The sequence below is a fragment of the Wyeomyia smithii genome, chromosome 1 (genome assembly GCF_029784165.1).
Source record: "Wyeomyia smithii strain HCP4-BCI-WySm-NY-G18 chromosome 1, ASM2978416v1, whole genome shotgun sequence".
Lineage (NCBI taxonomy): Eukaryota > Metazoa > Arthropoda > Insecta > Diptera > Culicidae > Wyeomyia > Wyeomyia smithii.
Genome location: NC_073694.1, coordinates 192,012,150 through 192,034,510, shown reverse-complemented (window position 1 = coordinate 192,034,510; position 22,361 = coordinate 192,012,150). Strand labels below are relative to the sequence as shown.

Sequence of the window (22,361 nt, the reverse complement as noted above, 5' to 3'; positions counted from 1 at the left end):
GTTTGACCATTCTACAGTCGAATACACCTCAGAAACAAAGGGAAAAATATCAATAGAATTAATTGTGTTACGGAATTTCATATTTATATTTAAGATGAAAAAAGTGTGAAAAATCATGTCTGTCAACGTATTCGAAGATCTAAAATTTATTCTCGGCAAACTTTGGTAGTAAATTTCACACAAAACCACTTATTTCCGAGGTTCAAAATTCAACGAAAGAGGCTCCTGCTTAGAAAATAAAATAAATACTTAGATATGGATGTAAGCAAACAATTTTTACATTTCTTTCTACTTCATTAAAACTCTTAAACTAACGGTTATCACTTTTATTATTCGATGAATATCTAAACAACTGTTAATGAATCACTGTGAGAATGACATAATCGAGGTCTTATTTTTCATGTTCTATTTTATTTTTCTATTACCATGTCGGCACGGGTAATCCTAAGACAGTCATCATTTAGTTGGAGTCATTTGCCGTGTCTAATTTTTTAGGGACTGCACTGTTGAAACTGAACATTGTAGATAAGATGACGCACTTGTTGTACAAAACGGAACATGAGTACGTATCCAATAAAACGTTGAACCTTAGTATCGATTAAATTTCACTTGCCGGACATCAAACGGAGTGACGACGTCAAGGGGTTGCAAATGAGTTGTCGGTAGTAAAACGGGAGGCCTGTAACATCAAGATAAAAATGCTGCCGTTTCAATTGATCCGTCGCTCGGCGTTTATGCGTTTCTTTGAGATGGAAAACCGATGAGGAAAGTGCAGTTTGTCTTTCGCTTTATTAATCGCTCTGCGTAGATAGTTGGTTCAGAAGGTTGAAGCGGTGATTAACTTTTAACTTAATGACTATTTTTATTTGCTATTTTCTCTGTCCGGTCGTATGCACGGCAGGATTTGTTACTATACCCAACAGTATGTGCTTATTTCGGTTACGCTTATTCAGACTGTAGTTCCACAATGTATAGTTGGAAAAGAGCTGTTTTCGAATCTGTGACATACGGCGTTATTGCCTTGACCTTACCCGGGAAGATGGAAGATGGTGTCACCAGGCCATCTCTAAAGGCAAGCAGCATAATGCGGGATCTTCTTACTCTTGAACAGTGAATGTTAGCTGCTTTCCAGTACGGGATTCGAACCGGTTCGGTGTTTTGATGTCCAGTATAGCACAAATAGCAATCGATAAACCGACCGCCATGAACGACGTTATGAACAGACCGGACCAGATGGGACCCGTTGTGAATCCGATGCAGTCCCAGGCGCTGCCGAATTTAGTGCTGCCTTCGAGTGCTGGTTGAACCTGGAAAAGTTGAGCAAATGGTTAGGTCGAATAAAAGTGTGAAAGTCGAGTGAAGATGTTAAAACTTCCACAAAAATAGTACAAGCGAGAGTTGGATGGAGCAAAAAACTCATTTTTAATTAGGATGAAACTTTGCATATATCTTTCTATGGTCAAAAGTATTATTACCCTCACTAGCGAAAATCATGCGCTGAATGTGAATGACAGTTCTCGTCAGTTATAGTTATGCAGCCATTTTCTAGAGTCTGTCTCATCATAAAGCTATTCTGTGAATATCAACAAACGCAGTAAACATTAGATCGCTGGAAAACTATATGATTGTTTCCAGCAGTCACATCGTTCCATTCAATTTCAATCAATGAATCTTAAAGAACTTAGTTGCCTACTTGAAGTCCGCATAAGTGTGATGTATATCATTGTATGGTAAGAGGAACAAAACCCTCCGAACTCATCATGTGCAAACAGTACGATTGTGTAATAACGTCATCTTCTCACCCACCGACTGGCATTAATCTGACCTAAAGATCATCATTACTTCGCTAGAGCGTTGCTGGTTCAAACATAACCACTAACGGAATTTTCTCGCCATCTTCGAAAAAATTTGCGGCATTTTTACGCATCCATTTATTGTTCGGTGTGACCGGTATATCAAACAACATAATCTTAAAGTGGGATCTTACCCACCGAGATCAACAAACAACACCATTCCTAACCTCCATAATGTTTTCATGCTAACATATGGCGTGCATAAAATGTTTATCCCATGAGATGCAGACAGACAGACCGATCGGATCTTGCGTACCAGACTTCATGTCTTCGCTGGTGCATCACAATTTTTTTAGTGAACTGCATTAAAAAATTCCACCCACTTGCGGGTTCACATTATGACACTAGTGTGGCATGTCTCCCGGAATGTGTGTGAAAAATTGTGCATCAAAACGTAGGTACTATCTGTTGTCATGTAGACTTTGTTGAAGATGAAACGCAAACTGTACGCAGTCATGCACGGTTGTACACTCACTTGTTTTTGGTTATGTGGATTAATGCAAACGATTATTTTCTGCTAGATGGAGGTTCATCTTGTGTAAACCGACTTGATGATGTACTATGCCAATAGATCTAGTGAATTAAAAATCTAAAAACAAAAAAAAAGCGAAAAATATGTCCAATTTCAAATGCTAATAAATCGGTTAGTATTCGATGGATTTCCTTCGTTCTTGCAGCAATAGATTGGAAAATCTTCTAAGATTCTTCCCAAATGCAGATAATTGTAATTTTATTATTCAAACTATTGTACTGTTGAAAATAGTCAAGCCTTGTTAAAACCAAAAATTCGGCCTCTGATTGGTCGTTATATGATTGCTTCCCAAACACAGTCGACAGAATCATAGACATTGCCATTTGAAATGTGCAATTTGGCCTATATCAAAAATAGTCATTATTTCATTCGCTTACAAGCGCTCGACACGAACGGATCTTTTTTCTAGAGTGTCTTATCGGAGTATTTTTCACAAGCGTTGTAGAACTGAACAACTTTCCGTCGGAAAAAGTTGTGTTTGAGTGCCGTTCTTATTTTTGCCTTTCTGGAGCGAAGCTAGCTCAATCGCCGCGATGGCGGATAGGGCCGGCGGTACAGTACCGCCCGACCTGAACATGCAGTGGACAACAAACAACGGACAAACAGTGCCATCGTGGATGGATAGAAATGGAGATTTTGGACAAGCACAATTCCTTGTGCTTCAAGCAGCAGAAAACAATCCAGCAGGCAGCAGGCGAGATCGAACATGCTCACACCGAAGCTAATCGCACACGGTACGTGCTGAAGGTGCGGAAAGAGGAACAAGTCAGGAAGCTTCTTGCCATCACGAAGCTGTTGGACCAAACTCCAATTAAAATTGATTATCATCAGACTCTAAACTTTTCCAAGTGTGTCGTCTCATGTGGGGAGGCGATTGAAATGAAGAAAGCCGAACTAATGGAATATCTTGGACCGCAAGGAGTAACTCATGTTTATCGCATGACGAAGAAAATTGAAGGAAAAGTTACCCCACTTCCTACATTGATCATCACGGTACGTGGCACGGTAGCTCCCGAACAACTGAAATTCGGCCCTCTAGTAGTTAAAACTAGAAAGTATATTCCGGAACCAATGATGTGTTATAATTGCTGGCAAATTGGCCACACCAAGCGACGTTGCACAAACAAGCCTGTTTGTGGCAGCTGTGGAGGAGTGCACCAACTTGAGACAAATGCTCAATGTGAACAACTCGAGTTCTGTGTAAGATGTCGAAAACCCGATCACGCATCTTTCAGACGAATCTGTCTTGTTAACCAAATGGAAAAAGAGGTTCAACGACTTCACGTTATGAAGGGACTCTCTTTCGAGGAGGCACGGAAAATGGTAAACAATGGAAATACCACATATGCGGGCGCGGCACAGCAACGAATTGCGCGAAGTGAACCTGATATCGAACTGGCCAAAATGATGCAGCAGAAGAATCGTGAAATCGAATATCCCAAACAACAACTAGAAACGCTCACGAAGAAACTTAACTCACTGATGTATCACGAATCGGTTAGCGAAACAGAAAATGGAAATGATTTTGAGAATCAGTGCAAAATTAAAGTGAAATCACAGGGACGAGGAAAAGTTAACAAGAAAAGTGACGAAGAAGAGGACTATATAGTTATCAACCGTCGGCGTAATCAGAAAAAACACAAACGACAGCTTACCATCGACAACGGACAACAACCCTCGAAAAAAGGACCATCAACAGCACAGCTACTACCCTCAACTGGATCCATCTCCAAACAACACACCAACAATTCAGCAGCAACAATCGGCAGTACGCAACAGGCAACAGCAATCAACGAACCTTCTAGTTTCATGTCAGAAGATAGCTACAACCCTAACGAAATCTTTGAGGGTGCAATTGGAGGATCTTGGCATGACAACTTCCGTCACCTTTAGTAATGGACCAACAAAAGGTAAATACTAACGGCTCTGAACTTCACTCTACTGTTTCACAAGTTTCCAATAACCCCAACAAAAACGAGAACTTATTTGCTTTACAATGGAATATCAATGGCCTTCGGAGTCACCAGGATGAACTACTTTTACTGATATATGAGAACCCACCCATTGCACTTGCACTACAAGAAACCCAAAACAAAGATGACTCATTCATGGGATGCTTTTTAAGGGAAAAATATTCGTGGTTCAATCGAATTTACCCTGAAAATAATTCTGGGCAAGGAGTCTCTTTAGATATTCGAAAAGACCTGTTGCCAGAGCCAGTTGTATTAGACCCTTTCATTCCAGCATCATAGTCTCGGTATATTTTCGACCGCAATGTACCAATCTGGAAATTGAGGAAGCACTCACGTCATTAATACAGGTAAACAAAGGTCCAATGATTTTAATGGGAGACTTCAATGCCCACCACGAAGCGTGGGGTTCTTCTAAAACTAATAACAAAGGAAAATCTATCCTGGCATTCGCGGTTGAAAATAATTTAGTGGTACTTAACTCTGGTGAAGAAACCCGACTGAATCCAATTAACGGGAGTTTTTCTGCAATCGATTTGACTATCGTCTCAATGGAGCTTGCATACAAATTTTCCTGGAAAATCAAAGACGACTGTAGTTGTAGTGACCACTTTCTAATATTTTTATCATTCCACGGCTCAGAAACGACTAAAAAAACGAAAAGGAGACAATGGATTTTTGAACAAGCTAATTGGGGAAATTTTGAAACCAGCATACAACTACAAAATGATCAAATCACCTCAATTACTGAATTCACCCGAGTTGTTAAAACCGGAGCAATAGCAACTATTCCACGTACAAGTTCCAATGTTGGGAAAAAATCAAAAAACTTCCTGACAACCATCCAAATAAAATCGACGCTTTAAAATTGTTCCAACTGGCTCGGAACAATTCCAGGAGAGTTATTAAAAATGCAAACAAGAATCGTGGGAAAAATTCGTTCGCTCTTTCAACCCCGAAACACCAATGAACATCATCTGGCGAAATGTGAACCGCCTATCAGGAGACCGAGATCATTCAACTCCAACGCTTCATATTAACAATGAAATAATTGAAAACCCACAAGTTATTGCCGACACGATTGCCGATTATCTTGAACAAATTTACGTACCAGCAGATCTTGGAGAAACAAATTCCATTCAAGCAATATCAAATATCGATGGACAATATAACCAGGAAATCACCATTAACGAATTACTTTGGGCCATCGACCATGGAAAAGGTACATCTATAGGACCAGATCTTTTTGGTTATCCGATGCTGAAACATCTCCCCTTTAGCACAAAAGTCATTTTTCTGAAACTTCTCAACCAAATCTGGGAATCGGGAATCATCCCCGAGGAATGGAAAGAGGGTATAGTTGTCCCTTTACCCAAACCAGGAAAGGATCCCAAGGTGTTGGGAAACCAACGTCCAATAACACTAATCAGCTGTGCGGGGAAAACCATGGAGAGGATTATAAATCGACGATTGATCGAAGCCATCGAATTGAATCATTTGCTAGACTCACGGCAGTACGCTTTTAGACAGGGCAGAGGATTGGATCTATACCTGGCTGACATTGAAGCATACATTGACAGAGCTTTCTCCAGGAAACAACACAGTGATTTAGTGATTTTAGACATAAACAAAGCGTACGATAAAATATCGAACAAGGCAATCCTTGAGCAACTGGAACTGTGGGGATTCACAGGACGTCTACTGAATTACGTTCGCGACTTTCTTAAGGGTAGATCTTTTCGGGTGGCTGTTGGAGGAATACTCTCAGAGAAAAAACAACAATCAAATGGGGTACCGCAAGGCTCTATATTAGCGGTCACTCTTTTCTTAATTGGAATGAATGGAATTTTTAACAAACTACCAAAAGCGACCTAAATTTTCGTTTACGCGGATGACATCGTTCTACTAATATCCGGAAAAAATATTAAAGCCGTTAGAAAAGTGCTACGGAAAACACTAAAACAAATATCGCGATGGGCAACTGGAACGGGTCTTTCGATTGCAGCAGATAAATCGAAACATATCCATCTATGTAGGAAAAGAAAACATCCAGCTCTTCGTGAAATCTGTCTCGATGGAAAAATTATACCAACCGTGAGTAGTGCTTGTATCCTAGGCATTACAATCAACAATCGCTTCAATTTCGTTCAACATGCTAAAGAAATCAAAAATAAATGTATGAACCGTGTTAACTTGCTTCGAATTATAGGACATCGGATCCCCGGTGGTACAAGAAAAATCCTTCTGCACATCGCCAAAGCGATGATTCTCCCAAAAATATTTCACGGTTGGGGACTGGTCAGCATAGGCGGGAATCCTGTTAGAAAGCAGATGGAGCCGATTTACAACAATATTTTGCACATTACCTCGGGAGCGTTTCGAACCAGCCCAATTCGGGCTCTTTGTGCTGAGTCAGGGATGCTACCTTCTGAACTATTAGCATGCGAAAAACTGGTTGCCAAGTCCTCGAAAGTAGAAGAAAAGAAAGATCTTCCGAATTTTCAAGACATTTGGCCCATCTCCCTAAGAGCACAAGAGACGTTTGAAGGTTTGGTTCAAGAAAGAACTCTTCCGTTGCCCTTGAGGAAATGCTGGAACTCACCAAGTGCATCCATAGATTTAACCGTTAAATCTCAGTTCAAAGTAGGAGAACCAACTAGCAAGGCAAAAGCATTTTTCAACCATCTCGTACACCAGAAATACAAAAATTACAAGAAGATGTTCACCGATGGCTCTGTAGACGAAAATGGCAATGTGGGCATTGGATTATTTACCGAAAGCATCAATAAATGCGCCCGATTACCTACAGGTTGTTCTATATTTTCTGCAGAAGCAAAGGCAATATGCACAGCGCTGGAGATGTTCGATACCGAAGACAACGCCTTAATCTTCACTGATTCTGCAAGTTGCATCTCGGCAATATCATCAAACGTAACGAAACATCCCTGGATCAGGAGAGCTCAGATTGAGATGGAGAAAAAGAAAGTGGTTCTTTGTTGGATCCCCGGACACACAGGAATTACCGGTAACGAGGAAGCAGATACATTGGCAAACAGAGGAAGAAATTCACAGCTACTTCACGAAAAATAGCGGCTACCGACAGAATCTCGCATTGCAAAAGAAGACTCGAAACGGCATGGGAAATGGAATGGCGTGGCGACAGACTCACTAAATTAGAAAAAAAAACCATCTACAGCAGCCTGGGAGGACCAAAAAGAACGCAAAGAACAAGTGATCCTAACCCGTCTTCGTATCGGCCAAACCAAACTCACACACGAACGGCTTCTCAAACGGGAGGAGCAGGCATTATGTCAACACTGTGGAACTGCTTTATCCGTTCAACACATTCTAGTAGAATGTCAAGAATATGAATCTGTAAGAAAGAAGATAGGGTTAGAACAAAACTTATGTGAAATGTTAAGCTACGAAAAGGAAAGAGAAGAAAAAATCTTTGAATATATAAAACAAGTAGGGTTTGAGGGAAAGATATAACACTGTAACTAAATCGAGGCGAATGACCAACACATGGTTAAAACCTCGTTAATTTAATAAATAAATAAATAAATTTGGCCTATATAAGAGTCTGTTTCACTCGAAGCCACTCATTATAATTCTAGACTGCAACAGGAGCAGTCCTTCCTTAGCAGAAGCAGTGGATACAGCAGCAGTAGCAGTGCACCGGATAACGCCCACATCTGTGGTATGGCAACGGATAGCGGAGCGCGTCTCAGCATCGATAGCAGGGCCAGGTGATGCAGGGCAGCGGATACCAATGGCAACGGAAGCGTCCACAACTGTGGCAACGAGGATAGCGCAGCGGTTGACGTTGGTTTCAGTATCAATATAAGTAGGGCCAGCTGATGCAGTGTGGTGTTGTATTTGGTTCGGATTTTGTGATACACAACAGAGAGTTAATAACTTCCTTCTCGCGTGCCCGTCTGGACGGGACTGACTCACTTCTTTATTTCTATTCTTCGCTTAAACTATACCACTGGCGATGACCGGCAGCATAACGCGGGGTCAGCATAGTGCTCGATCGCATGACGGCAGTACAGTCGCTTTACGCCTACGTCGGCATATCACGCTGAACCATCGCTTGCTCGACCGAACTACACGCCACACACCGCGCAGCTATCCGAGCCATCTACCACACGCCCTATTTATTTTTTTATAAAATTTTTCACTATAGTTATAAATTTTATATAATTTCAGATTGAACAATTATTGATATTATATCCGAAAATTCGTGTCCATCTACCACACGCCTTATTAATTGTATAATCCTTACTCACTATTGGTTATAAAAGGTTTACATCTAGTTTTATGTATTATATCTATTTTGTCTCCTATTCTTATTTCTACATTAGGACCCTTATCTGCGGTTACTGGATATGGTCCTAAATATATTTTACTCAACTTAGATCCTGTTTCATTTTTTACAAAAATTAGTTGACCTACATTATATCTTATATCTTTTGCATTGACATTATATTTGGTTATTCTTTTCATTTAAGAGTTTATTAATTTGTCTCTTGTCTCCTTTTGTGTTTTTTGTAATTTATATCTCAGAAGTTTTGCATAGTCCTCTACGTTGTATAAGGTATCTGCCTTGTCGTTTTCGCTCAGATTAGATGGTAATCTACACAATTTTCCAAAAACTAATTCAAAAGGCGTCATATTCGTTTCTAAGTGTGTTGTTGTATTATATGCAAATTGGTAATACTTTATCCAAGATGCCCAGTTTCCTGGTGTTCCTGATGCGTATATTCTTAGAAATTTGCCTAACGTTTTGTGTGAATTCTCCAAAGCTCCCACTGTCTGATGGTGGTATGCCGTGGAATTCAGCTTTTTAATTCTTAGAAGATTGCATTTTTTTTAAATAGCTCAGACATGAACTCTGTTCCTCTGTCGGTTGCTATATCCTCAGGAATCCCATAATTTAAAAGAACATTCTCGACGAAAGCTCTTGCTACAACATTTGTGGATTTATCTTGTATTGGTGTTGCAGTTACGAACTTAGTCAGTTCGCACTGGGTTGTCAGAATGTATTGACATCCCTCGTTGCTTGGTGGCAATTGACCAACTAAATCCAAATATATTTTATTAAATGCACTTGTTGCAGTTGTTGTTTGCATCATGGGTGTCTTGTTCGGTTTTACGTGTTTGTTCTTTTGACAAATTTCACATGAACGAACGTAATTCGATATGTCTTTCGACATGGTCTTCCAGTAGTATCTTTTCTGTATATTTTTTAATGTTTTATTTATTCCTGCGTGCCCTGCCGTTGGCAATAAATGAAAATCATTTATTATCAATTCTTGTTCCTTTGGATCTACGATATGCTTTACTTTATTATTTACCAATCTTATTGGTGGCATGCCTTTCATTAAATTATTAGTGTACACTTCATTATAAAATTTTTTCGCGCGTTCATTATTTTTTAATATGAGCTCAATAATTGATTTTTCTTGGCATATCTTTTTCAGCTTCATAACTAGCCGCCGTAGCTGGATAAGCGTGCTCGCTGGTTTCAAAATTATTTGATTGTTTTTTGAGCAATATTCGGCTTCAGGTGATTGTTGTTTTTCGCAGATTATTATTTCGATGTTTGTTCCGTCTTTAGAATGTTGGCCAGGCATTTGACTTGTTTCAAACTAGACTCATTATTTTTATTACTTCTTGTTGTTATCAGAATATCTTTGTTGACTTTGTTATTTATATCTTTCACCTCGGAAGACGAAATACGTGACAACGCGTCCGCTATCACATTCTGACTTCCTTGTATGTAGGTGATATCAAAGTCATACTCTTCAAGCGCCAATCTGAATTTGGTTAGACGACTTGAAGGATCCTTCATCGAGAAAAGATAAACCAAAGGCCTGTGATCAGTGCGGATCGAAAACCTCTTTCCATATAAATATGGTCTGAAGTGTCTGATCGCCCAGACCACGGCCAAAAGTTCCTTCTCGATTGTCGAATAGTTATATTCTGCACTGTTTAATGTTCTACTGGCGTACGCCAGTGTGCAGTATAAATTTATTTTCTTTGTTGAATTTAGGATAATCCAATACTGGAGGATTGACGAATATATTTTTTAAAAGTTCGAAAGATTCCTGACACTCCTGTGTCCATTCAAACTTCACATTTTTTCTCGTTAGTTTGTTAAGCCGAATGCAAATTTTTGCGAAGTTTTCAATGTGTTTTCTATAATAATTAGCGAAAGCTACAAATCTTTTAACTTCGTCGCATGTAGTTGGTGTTTTCCAACTTTTGATCACTTCGATCTTCGAGGGATCAGGCTTGATTCCTTCCGAAGAGATATAATGACCTAGGTACACCAACTCCTTTTTGAAGAAATTACACTTTTCTGGGTTCAGTTTCAAATTAACTTTCCTTAAACGTTCGAAAGTGCTAATGAGGTTTCTATTGTGTTCCTCAATCGTTTGTCCAAAGATGATCAGATCATCCAGATAGACTAAACATTTCTCCATATTTAGACCTGACATAGCAATTGTCATTAACCTAGAAAAAGAGGATGGGCTTGTTTTCAAACCCATTGGTAACCTTTTCATTTGGTATTGACCTGTTGGTGTTGTAAAAGCTGTTATAGGTCTGTCTTCGGGTTTAATTTGGCATTGATAATAACCTTGTGATAGACCAAGGTGTGAGAAATATCTTGCGCCCGATAATGAGTTGATAACTTCTTCAATATTTGGCAAGGGAAATTTATCATCTTGAAGCGTTTGGTTGACCTTTCTATAGTCTATGACTAAACGCCATTTTTTTGTATCATTGGCCGATTTTTTCGGTACCAATAATATTGGGCTGTTCCACTCAGATTGTGCACTCTCGATTATATCGTTTTCAAGCATAGTTTTTATTTGTTTGTTTATTTCATCTTTTTGAGAGTGTGGTATTTTGTATGGTTTTGTGTATGAAGATTTAGAACATTCTTTTATGTTTATGGAAGGTTCATAAATTCGAGATGTCGTCAGATGATCATCCTTTAGGCAAAATATATCATTATATTTTTTTTTTTTTTTTTTTTTTTTAAGGGGGGATTTGTTAGTAGCTTAAGTATTTATGATAAATATTAGTAAATAATGAGTATGTGTGTCCAATCACAAATGGTGACTTCTCAACACTGTTAGAAATTTGTAATTTTAATTGTTAGGATTTGTTTGCTTTCGCAATTAGGACTTATCATTCGTAGGGATTTAAACCTACTTGTCAGAAAAGGGGAAGTAAACTTACAACTAACTTAATTGCTAACTTATTGGCTATAAAGAGAGCTTATCGTAGCAATTGAGGATTGCAACGATTTTTGTCGAAAATTGTTAATAATTTTATTTGACATAGCTTCTAGTGGTTCAACACCAGTAAGTCTATGTAATTCGAGTGTACCAAACCAAGGAGGACGCTTCAAAATCATTTTCAGAATTTTATTCTGAATCCTTTGGAGCGTTTTCTTCCTTGTTGAACAGCAACTTGACCAGATCGGTACAGCATAAAGCATTGCTGGTCTAAAAATTTGTTTGTAAATCAAAAGTTTGTTCTTTAAACAAAGTTTAGAATTCCTGTTAATGAGAGGATATAAACATCTCGTATATTTGATGCACTTGGCTTGTATACTCTCAATGTGCTCTTTGAAAATAAGTTTTTTATCATAAATTAGTCCCAAGTACTTAACCTTGTCGGACCAACTTAAAATAACCCCATTCATCTTGACAACGTGATTATTGTTTGGCTTGAGGAAAGAAGCCCTAGGCTTATGCGGAAAAATTATCATTTGAGTTTTAGAAGCATTGGGAGAGATTTTCCACTTTTGCAAGTAGGAAGAAAAAATATCTAAACTTTTCTGCAATCGACTGCATATGACACGAAGACTTTTTCCTTTTACGGAAATGCTTGTGTCATCGCAGAACAATGACTTTGTGCATCCTGGAGGCAAATCAGGAAGATCTGAAGTGAATATGTTGTACAGGACTGGACCCAAGACTGAACCTTGAGGCACACCTGCTCTGACAGGAAATCTATCAGATTTTGAATTCTGATAGACAACCTGCAGAGTTCGATCAGTAAGATAATTTTTTAAAATTTTGATTAGGAAAATTGGAAAATTAAAAGTTTGCAATTTCGCAATCAAACCTTTATGCCAAACACTGTCGAATGCTTTTTCTATGTCTAAAAGAGCAGCTCCAGTGGAATAACCTTCAGATTTGTTAGCTCGTATCATATTAGTAACTCTGAGCAATTGATGAGTTGTGGAATGCCCATGGCGAAATCCAAACTGTTCATTTGCAAAAATTGAATTTTCGTTGATGTGTGACATCATTCTGTTAAGAATAACTCTCTCAAATAGTTTACTTATTGAAGAAAGCAAACTGATTGGTCGATAACTTGAAACTTCAGCTGGGTTCTTATCCGGTTTTAAAATGGGAGTAATTTTTGCATTTTTCCATAATTTGGGAAAATATGCAATTTTGAAGCAGCAATTGAAAATTTTCACTAAAAATTCCATTGTGCTCTCAGGGAGATGTTTGATTAGTATATTAAAGATTCCATCGTCACCAGGTGCTTTCATATTTTTGAAATTTTTAATAATTGATTTAATCTCATTCAAGTTAGTTTCAATTATTTCTGCAGGTAAAAAATTCTGGGAAGAAATTAAATCAAATTGACGTGTGACTTCATTTTCAATTGGACTCACAAAATTCAAATTTGAGTTATGAACACTCTCAAACTGCTGAGCAAGTCTTTGAGCCTTTTGTTCATTGGATACAAGAAAACGTTCACCATCTTTTAAAACTGGAATAGGCTTTGAAGGTTTCTTAAGAATCTTCGACAGCTTCCAAAATGGTTTTGAATATGGTTTCAATTTTTCAACTTTAGTCTCAAAATTTTGATTTCTCAGAAGAGTAAATCTATGTTTAACCTCTTTCTGTAAATCTTTATAAATAGTTTTAAAAACAGGGTCACGAGAACGTTGATATTGACGTCTGCGGACATTTTTCAAACGAATTAGAAGTTGAAGATTTTCGTCAATTATTGGTGAATCAAATTTCACTTGAGTCTTTGGAACAGAATAATTCCTGGCATCAACAATTGCACATTTTAATGCGTCCAAAGCGGAATCAATATTCACTTCGTTTTGCAAATCAAGCTCATTATTGAAATTTCTCTCAATATGAGTTTTGAATCTTTCCCAATTAGCCTTGTTATAATTAAAAACAGAGCTCATAGGGTTTAAAACTGATTCATGTGATAAAGAAAAAGTTATTGGAAGATGGTCAGAATCAAAGTCAGCATGTGTGATCAAATCACTACACACATGACTTTGATCTGTAAGCACCAAATCAATTGCTGAAGGGTTTCTTACAGAAGAAAAGCATGTAGGACTATTCGGAGACAAAATAGAATAGTATCCTGAAGAACAATCGTTGAATAAAATTTTGCCATTGGAATTACTTTGAGAATTATTCCATGAACGATGTTTAGCGTTAAAATCGCCGATTATGAAAAATTTCGAACGATTTCTGGTGAGTTTTTGTAAATCACCTTTAAAATAATTTTTGAGCTCGCGTGTGCATTGAAATGGTAAATATGCTGCGGCAATAAATAAAATCCCAAGTTCAGTTTGAACTTCAATTCCCAAAGTTTCAATAACTTTCGTCTCAAGATGGGGAAGAGCACGATGTTTGATTCGGCGATGAATAACAATTGCAACTCCACCGCCGGAACCCTGAATCCTATCATATCTATGAACCACGTAATTGGGATCATATTTTAATTTTATGTTAGGTTTCAAAAATGTTTCAGTAATAATTGCAATATGCACATTATTTACTGTTAAAAAGTTAAAAAGCTCATTCTCATTGGCCTTCAATGAGCGAGCATTCCAATTTAATATTTTAATTGTTTTATTTAAAATCATTGCTAAATTTTAAATTAGAAACAATTTTAATAGTAAAATTTGTGCCTATTTGAATGGCTTCAAACATTGATTTTGCCTGCAACATGGCGTTCATAAGATCGAACATTGCCTGTTGCAAAAAAGAAAGTTTACCTGCCGTAATAGGCCCCAGGCAGTTGACATTAGAAAAAATATTTTCGGCAGCAATATTAGCTGGAGTGATAGGTGTACAATTATTTTCTAGCCTGTTTTGCTTACCCATATTAACGGTCATTTTCGAACTACCAACACTAGGCGGTATAATGTTCGAACTACCTGTAACCTGTGCATAAGTTAAACGGGTATGCAAAGGAGTAGGTAAACTATGCGTCACTGGTACGCTTGGAGAATTTTGTTTTGAAGTTGGTTTTAATTGAGAAATTGAATTTTGTTTACCTTGCCTTGCCTTAACAATTGCTAAACGGACTGGGCATTGATAAAAATTTGACATATGGTTGCCGTTACAATTCGCACAGCGAAAATTTTTACTCTCTTTCACAGGACATGTGTCCTTTTTGTGAGAAGAGTCTCCACAATTAAGACATTTTTGGTCCATGTTACAGAATTTGGAACCATGGCCATAACGTTGGCAAGTACGGCATTGGGTGATATGCTTTTCACCTCCGCCATACTTCCTATAAATTTCCCACTTTACACGCACATTATACAAAGCATGTGCTTTTTCAAAAAATTTTAAGTTGTTAACCTCATTGCGGTTAAAATGAATTAGATAATTAACAAGGGAAATTCCAGTTCTCTGACTGTTTTCGCCTCGTGATTTTTGTTTCATTAGAATTACTTGGGTAGGGGCTATGCCAAGTAATTCTGTTAAAGTAAGTTTGATCTCATCAACGGTTTGATCGTTGGTGAGACCTTTCAAGACAACCTTGAACGGCTTGGCGTTCTTGGTGTCATATGTAAAAAATTTGTACATCTTGTCAGTTAAATACTGAACAAGACGATCACGACCCTTTACTGAGTCGGCTAATAAGCGGCATTCACCTCTACGGCCAATTTGATAGGTAACTTTAACGTCAGAAACAAACGTTGAAAGTTCCTTTTTGAATATATTAAATTCAGAAGAAATAGTTACCACAATAGGTGGAACTTTCTCCTTTTTTAAAGATTTTATATTTTGTATAGTTTCATTATTGGTAACTTCCATTTCACCAGCTTCTTGCTCAGGCAAAATATCAAAAGGATTGTCACTACAAACACTCGATGTGTCAGAAAGAGATGCCTCTCTTTTCCTCCCCGCAGCGATGCGAGGTTTCTTTTTCCGTCCAGCCATTTCAGGTGATACGAAAAAAGTTAAAACAAATGTTAAATTCAAAAGTAGGTAGTCTTGAGAAAGACTGATGGGAAATAACTTTCAGGTAGTCTTTAAAAGACACACTGACAAAACACAAACTTTGAAGCTATAGGCAGTCAAAGACCAGTCCACAAGCAACCGAAAAAACGTCTGACCTGTAGGACAGTTCAAGACGCACTATATATCATTATATTTTTTACAAATATCGGAGATCGTCTTTTTCTCGTCCTTCCCCAAATGATCTAGTTTTAATTCTTTGAACAGTTTATCAACCCTGCTCTGTTCATGCTTTAGTGTTGTGATTTCAATGACGTTATAATCCGTTAGTGGTTTGGTTTCCACTTGCAAATTTGCAACATTCACAGGTTTATTATTTACGTTTAATATTCGTACTGGTAGTTTATTTTCAATTGGAGTAGCTACCGAGTTAGCTACAAAAACGAATGGTGATATTTGCTTGTTTAAAATCACGCATTCACCTTTTATCTTTGTTGGAACGAATGTTAGGATCTCAGTTCTCGCTGGTATTGTTACGCTAGTAGTTACGCAGTGGTAACTATGATAATTGTTGAAAGGAATCGTAATTTTACACTGTTGGTGAGCTAATTTTAGTTTCATCGTTCGTAAGTCTATGCTAGCTTCATACTTTCTCAAAAAATCTGTACCGAGCAGTGCCGGTACGCTCTGTGGTAAATTTTCCGATACATGCAACGTTACGGGGAAACAATAGTCGCCGAAACAAATTTCAGTGGCTATTGCCCCTAAGGACTGTGATCTTCCGTTTATCCCTGTTATAGTAATAGTATTATGGTAACTGATCTTAACATTTCTGGGTACCAACTGTTTTGATATAAGCGAACAACTGGCTCCGCTATCGATTATGAAATTTACGTCCCTTTGATAAAAATAAAATTTGGCACGTAGCAATCCTTTGTTTGCGTTATTCACGAAAAAGATTCGCCACGTTCACCTCTTCGTTATTTCCATTTTCTTGTTCTGCCATATTTGCATGACGATTATTTTATTGTCGTCCGCGGTCATTGTTTCTATTATTTGCGTCATCGTTATTTTCGTTATTATTATTGTTGTTATTGAAACGTCTATTGTTGTTTCCTTGGTTGTAATTACCTCGTTGGTAATTGTTTCTGTTATTTGGATTTCCTTGGTTTTGGTAAAATTGTCCTCTACCGCGGTTACCGCCTCTATTCCGGAAACCACGGCCTCGTCCCCGCCAGTTTCCGCGAGGGTTGTTATTATACCTCCGAGACCTGGGTTGAATCTACATTATGGATTCGTCGCTGGTATCATTCACTTCCAGTGCATCGCTAATTGCTTTTGTTAGGGTGCCTGGGTTTCTGGCCTTTAAGAAAAAAGCTGTTTGATGATTTTTTAATCCATTAATAAATGCTTGTACAGCAATGGGCTGTACTATATTAGCTGCGGCTGCTTCCGTTGCGAATGTGTCATTCGAAACGTGCGCCGATGCTAGTTTTGTAGCTAGCTTTTCTATTTCCGCACCAAACTCGGAAATAGTTTTATTAGTTTGTTTCATTTGGTTTAGTTCATTCTCTACCGCCTTCGGGGTGATTCGGACTGAAAATTTGTCCTTTAATATTTGTTTCGCTTCGTCGATCGACTTGGCTTTCTCGATCACTCCGTGTGATGCCCCAGTCAAACGAGTCCGAAGGTTAATAGAGCTGTCTCGGGAACATTCTCCGAGTACGCTTTGAGGAGGTCTACGGTTTCTAGGAAATGTCCTAGCTCTGCGCAGTCTCCTGTGAATATGGATACAACCTTCAGGGCTAGCGAAAGGTCGAGTTTTGCTGCCATTTGTATTTCGTCAGAATCGGAATTTTCCGATTCACTAGTCGTCGTGTCTTCTAAATTGCCTTGAAGTATTTCTAGGCACTCCGTTGCCTTTTCTTTTAGGGTATTGTACCGTTTTCTGAACTTTGGATAGTTTTGAGTCCCTTCAGACTCCAGAACTATCCTTCTAATCTTCTCTAGTGTTATATTAATTAATATTACCTTCTCCCTCTTTGTCGGGGCTGTTAATTTTTTAAACTTTTTAAAATTTACAAGCAACTTTTTAAAGTGTCACCCGCTTCGAAGAATTTTTCCATATGAGACAATTTGTTCCATATGGCTATTTGATTATTATATAGGTATTATCAAATATTTATTGTATATAGGTAGTAATTTTATTTTGTTATTTTATTATTATTATATTTTTTTTTTTACTTACAGTTGCCTACTTTAATATTTTGAGAGGTACTCTGTGGTACTTTAATATTTGGAGAGCTATATTTCTGCCTAAAACAAAATATACTTTAGTGTTTATTTTTTTTTCTTGCTTTGAAATACTTAGCTTAGTTGGCGGCAAGCTTATCCGAGGTCGGCTTGAGCAGGTTCTGCAGGTCACTATTGTTGGACGGTGCGCTGCATTCGGCTGCAGTCCGCACAAACGAGAACTGGGCATTGAAGGCTTGTTTGACCAGCTCCGCTTGGGCAGCAACGTCTCCTCCGATTTTGTTCGACAGCGCTGTGAAGTTCGCGAACGAACCCAGAAGGATGTCTTCGTAGGCGTTAATGCTCATGATTGCCTTTTTAACGGTGTCTTTCGGGCAGCCGAAATCGATGACCCTGGTGCATGCAGCTGTTTATCCATTTGTTCTTCGATATGCGCCAGGACTTTGTTACAGAGTTCTAGCACTCGCACATTTGAGTCGTGCCGACTTATTTGGCTCATTTGTGTGTCTTTTTTTTTTGTATTTTGTCACTTTTCACTCATTGTTTGTATATTCGCGGCTTATTACTTATTGTTCATATTTGCGCGACAGTATTATTTAACCGCACCGCACGGTCAGCTACCCGCTCGGTTTGCTGCCGATGCAATTTGGCTAGCAATTTTACCGCGATATAGCTCACGGCGACGGCTGCTAACACGCAGGCGGCTACAGCGATCGCGGTTTCGTTACGCTCGCTGCTATTAGTGTTGGTTACGGGCGCGATAATTTCATCGGCCGAAAACCAACCCATTTTAACTGTTCGTAACACTGAAATGTTTTATTGGTTCACCATTTGCGCTTGCATTTTTTTTTCTCAATTGGTCAGCGTGCGACTAGACCGAACCAAGCGCCACTCTTTGAGTTTTTACCACTAGCAGATGTTAAAACTGATAATCTTAGTGTATTTCTCTGCCATTTTTCTGCCAACATAGCTTCCCAAGAATTCTTTCCTTTTTGCCAAAACGATAGCTTTTCATACCATTAAAATAGATTTTTCTTCATCACGATGAACTTCACTAGCTTCACTAGCTCCTGGCAGGATCGCCATGTTGTATTTGGTTCGGATTTTGTGATACACAACAGAGGGATAATAACTTCCTTCTCGCGTGCCCGTCTGGACGGGACTGACTCACTTCTTTATTTCTATTCTTCGCTTAAACTATACCACTGGCGATGACCGGCAGCATAACGCGGGGTCAGCATAGTGCTCTATCGCATGAGGGCAGTACAGTCGCTTTACGCCTACGTCGGCATATCACGCTGAACCATCGCTTGCTCGACCGAACTACACGCCACACACCGCGCAGCTATCCGAGCCATCTACCACAGTGGCATTTTAGTGAAATGCTGTCTCTGAGCGATAGCAGGCACACTAGAAAATGCATCCAATGAAAAGAACGTTCTGGAAAGCTTTTCAGTGTTTATTTTCCCCCAAAGAATACTTTATTTGCACTGTCAGTGATAACGCAAAGATGTGATCGGCATTTTATCAGACATTGAATTAACCCTCTCCCGCTCACAAGGTTTATCATTAAAATTTATAGCTTCACGAGAAAATTCAAACTGAACACTATGTAGACTAACTAAAATTACTGTCAACTGAAGTATTTTGAAGAAAATGCCCAGTGATGCTCTGAGGCAGCATATAAAAGTTTATGTAACAATTGTAAGCACAACAAACTATTTTATTTCAAGATATGATGATTATAATTCTTCCTTTTCAGGATGAAATACAAACCTAATTGAAGAGTTAATATTTTCTCTTAACCCGTAAAGACCCGGGACGAAACTTGTTTTTTGAAAATGCTCGTTCTCAGCACTGGAACGGCCGATTTGGGAAAACTTGGAATTTTATTCAAGGGGAATAGTTGCTCTAAGTTTTGGTTAAGGTGCCACCCCTCCCCGTTTCTGTGACACGCGAATATGTCTGTGTTTTTTTTTCTGATTTTTCAAACAGATTGAGCAAACACTGGGAATTTTCATACGTATCAATTGCTCCATGTATCAAATTATGTCAGGTAGATGAAATATGGTATGTAAGAGTGAATTTTGGAGTTTCTAAATTATTTCAGTACAAAATCACAAAACTACGTAATTTTATAAAAATTCAAATAACCAAACCGTTCTTCAAATTTTAAGCTCTACATTTTTGAGGTAAGGTCTCCTGAATCCATACGCGATGAAATATTTATTTTAGCATGCAAACATTTTGAGAAAAACGAGTTTAAATTCACTAAAGTACGTATTTTCATGGAAATCTGATTTTCTCAGTCTCCCACGGTAGTTTTCAACTTAGCTCTCCAATTTTCAAGCTCTATATTTATAGAGTAACGTCTTCTAAATCCAAAGATGGTGAAAGATTTATTCTAGCATTCACAGATTTGGAGAAAATCAAGTTTTCATAAAAACTCGTACTTTAGTGAATTCAAACTCGTTTTTCTCTAAATCTGTGCATGCTAGAACAAATCTTTCAGCATCTTTGGATTCAGAAGACGTTACTCTAGCAATATAGAGCTTGAAAATTGGAGAGCAAAGTTGAAAACTACCTTGGGAGACTGAAAAAATCAGGTTTCCATGAAAATACGTACTTTAGTGAATTTAAATTCGTTTTTCTCAAATTGTTTGCATGCTAAAATAAATATTTCATCGCGTATGGATTCAGGAGACCTTATCTCAAAAATGTAGAGCTTATAATTTGAAGAACGGTTTGGTTATTTGAATTTTTATAAAATTACGTAGTTTTGTTATTTTGTACTGAAATAATTTAGAAACTCCAAAATTCACTCTTACATACCATATTTCATCTACCTGACATAATTTGATACATGGAGCAATTGATACGTATGAAAATTCCCAGTGTTTGCTCAATCTGTTTGAAAAATCAGAAAAAAACACAGACATATTCGCGTGTCACAGAAACGGGGAGGGGTCCAGAGGGGTGGCACCTCAACCAAAACTTAGAGCAACTATTCCCCTTGAATAAAATTCCAAGTTTTCCCAAATCGGCCGTTCCATCCGAAAAGCATTCATTATCAGCATAAAAATTAATTTTTCGCATAATCAAAATTTAAAAATTAAATTCCAAATCATGACAAGGAACCATCTTATTGAGAATGGTCAATCCTTGTTGAAGTGCGAAATTTGACTGATCTGATTAGTCGTTAATATGATTGCTTCCCAAGCACGGTCGACAGAATCATAGACCTTGCCATTTTAAATTTGCTATTTGTCTGTATAGGAGTAAGGATGGGAATTATCGACTGAAATGGCTATCGATAGTTATCGATGATTTCCTACTACTATTGATAGGTTTTTCATTCCTATATAAGAGCCTGTTTCAATCGAAGCCGCTAATAATAGTTATAGACAACGACAACAGCAGTCTTCCCTTAGTAGCAGCAGTAGCAGTGCAGTGGATACCAGGCGGAGAGCGGCCACAGCTGTGGCATGGCAATGGATAGTGCACTAGTTGCAGCGGATCTCAGCATCGATAGCAGCTGGAACAGCTGATGCATGGACAGCGAATACCAATAGCAGCGTATAGCGGCCAAAACATTAGCATTTCTTGTAAAAGTATTCTACTTCATCCCTGCGGTCGTGGCTTTGCATACAACCCTCCTGTGATTTTTTTTTCAATTTGACATGCTTATAATAAATTGTTTAATGGTACATAAACGTTGTCCGTAGAAGACAAGTAACAATTTCCTTTCATTTCAAATTTAGTTTCCGAAAATCTATACGTACTCAAATAAATGCCCATAACATTATATAATTATTCAGAATGCAAAAAATGATTGCTAGATCGGTAATTTTTTTAATATCATAGCTTGAATAGTAGTCGTCATTGAGAGACAGAGGGCTCTCTAACATTGTAACAATACAGACAGTAATAATAAACTCATTAACACATTTTTGTTGTGCAAAAATCAGCATTTCGGTAGCAATAATTGCGTCACAATATTATAATTCCCACAGTACCAATCGTGCAGCCGAGCCGAAGCGTCAATCGTCAGTTTAGCGTTGCATTGCTAGGTACTAGAAAAGGCAAAAAAAAAAATCGAGCACCTCTTCAGCTTCAGCTGAAGACAATGATACTTCTGTTCGATGGATGTTATTGTTTGGCTGCAAGTGAAATGAGAGGGCATCTTGTGTTTTGGGAGTGTTGCGAAGTTGTTCATCATTTACGCCGAGCCTCCTCGCGCTAGGTAATTTCGGTGTTTTCAGGTCTCCACTGCACTGCTCTAAGCCATGGGGCCACGCGGTCAATAATTGGTGCACTTGGTGGTTTTTTTTCTCGGCCAGTTCGCGTAGGCACTTCAGATGGCCCGCGAGTTGTGACAAGTGTAGCACAAACTTTAATCATTCGCAGGAATATTGATCAATCGGCCGATTATACGAGGGGCTTTGGAATAATGGCTGTGATTGTTCGAGGTTATGAAACATTTTGCTCATTT

General features: G+C 38.3%; 1 protein-coding gene across 1 annotated transcript in view; it reads right to left on the bottom strand.

Moving 5' to 3' along the window:
• Positions 1-311: 311 nt before the first annotated feature.
• The window catches only part of LOC129733893 (uncharacterized), a 30,649-nt gene continuing 8,599 nt past the window's right edge, over positions 312-22,361 (bottom strand). The window contains exon 4 of the mRNA XM_055695474.1: positions 312-1,307. Coding sequence (XP_055551449.1) covers positions 1,098-1,307 — 210 coding nt within the window. The 3' untranslated portion in view covers positions 312-1,097. The remainder of the gene's footprint in view (positions 1,308-22,361) is intronic.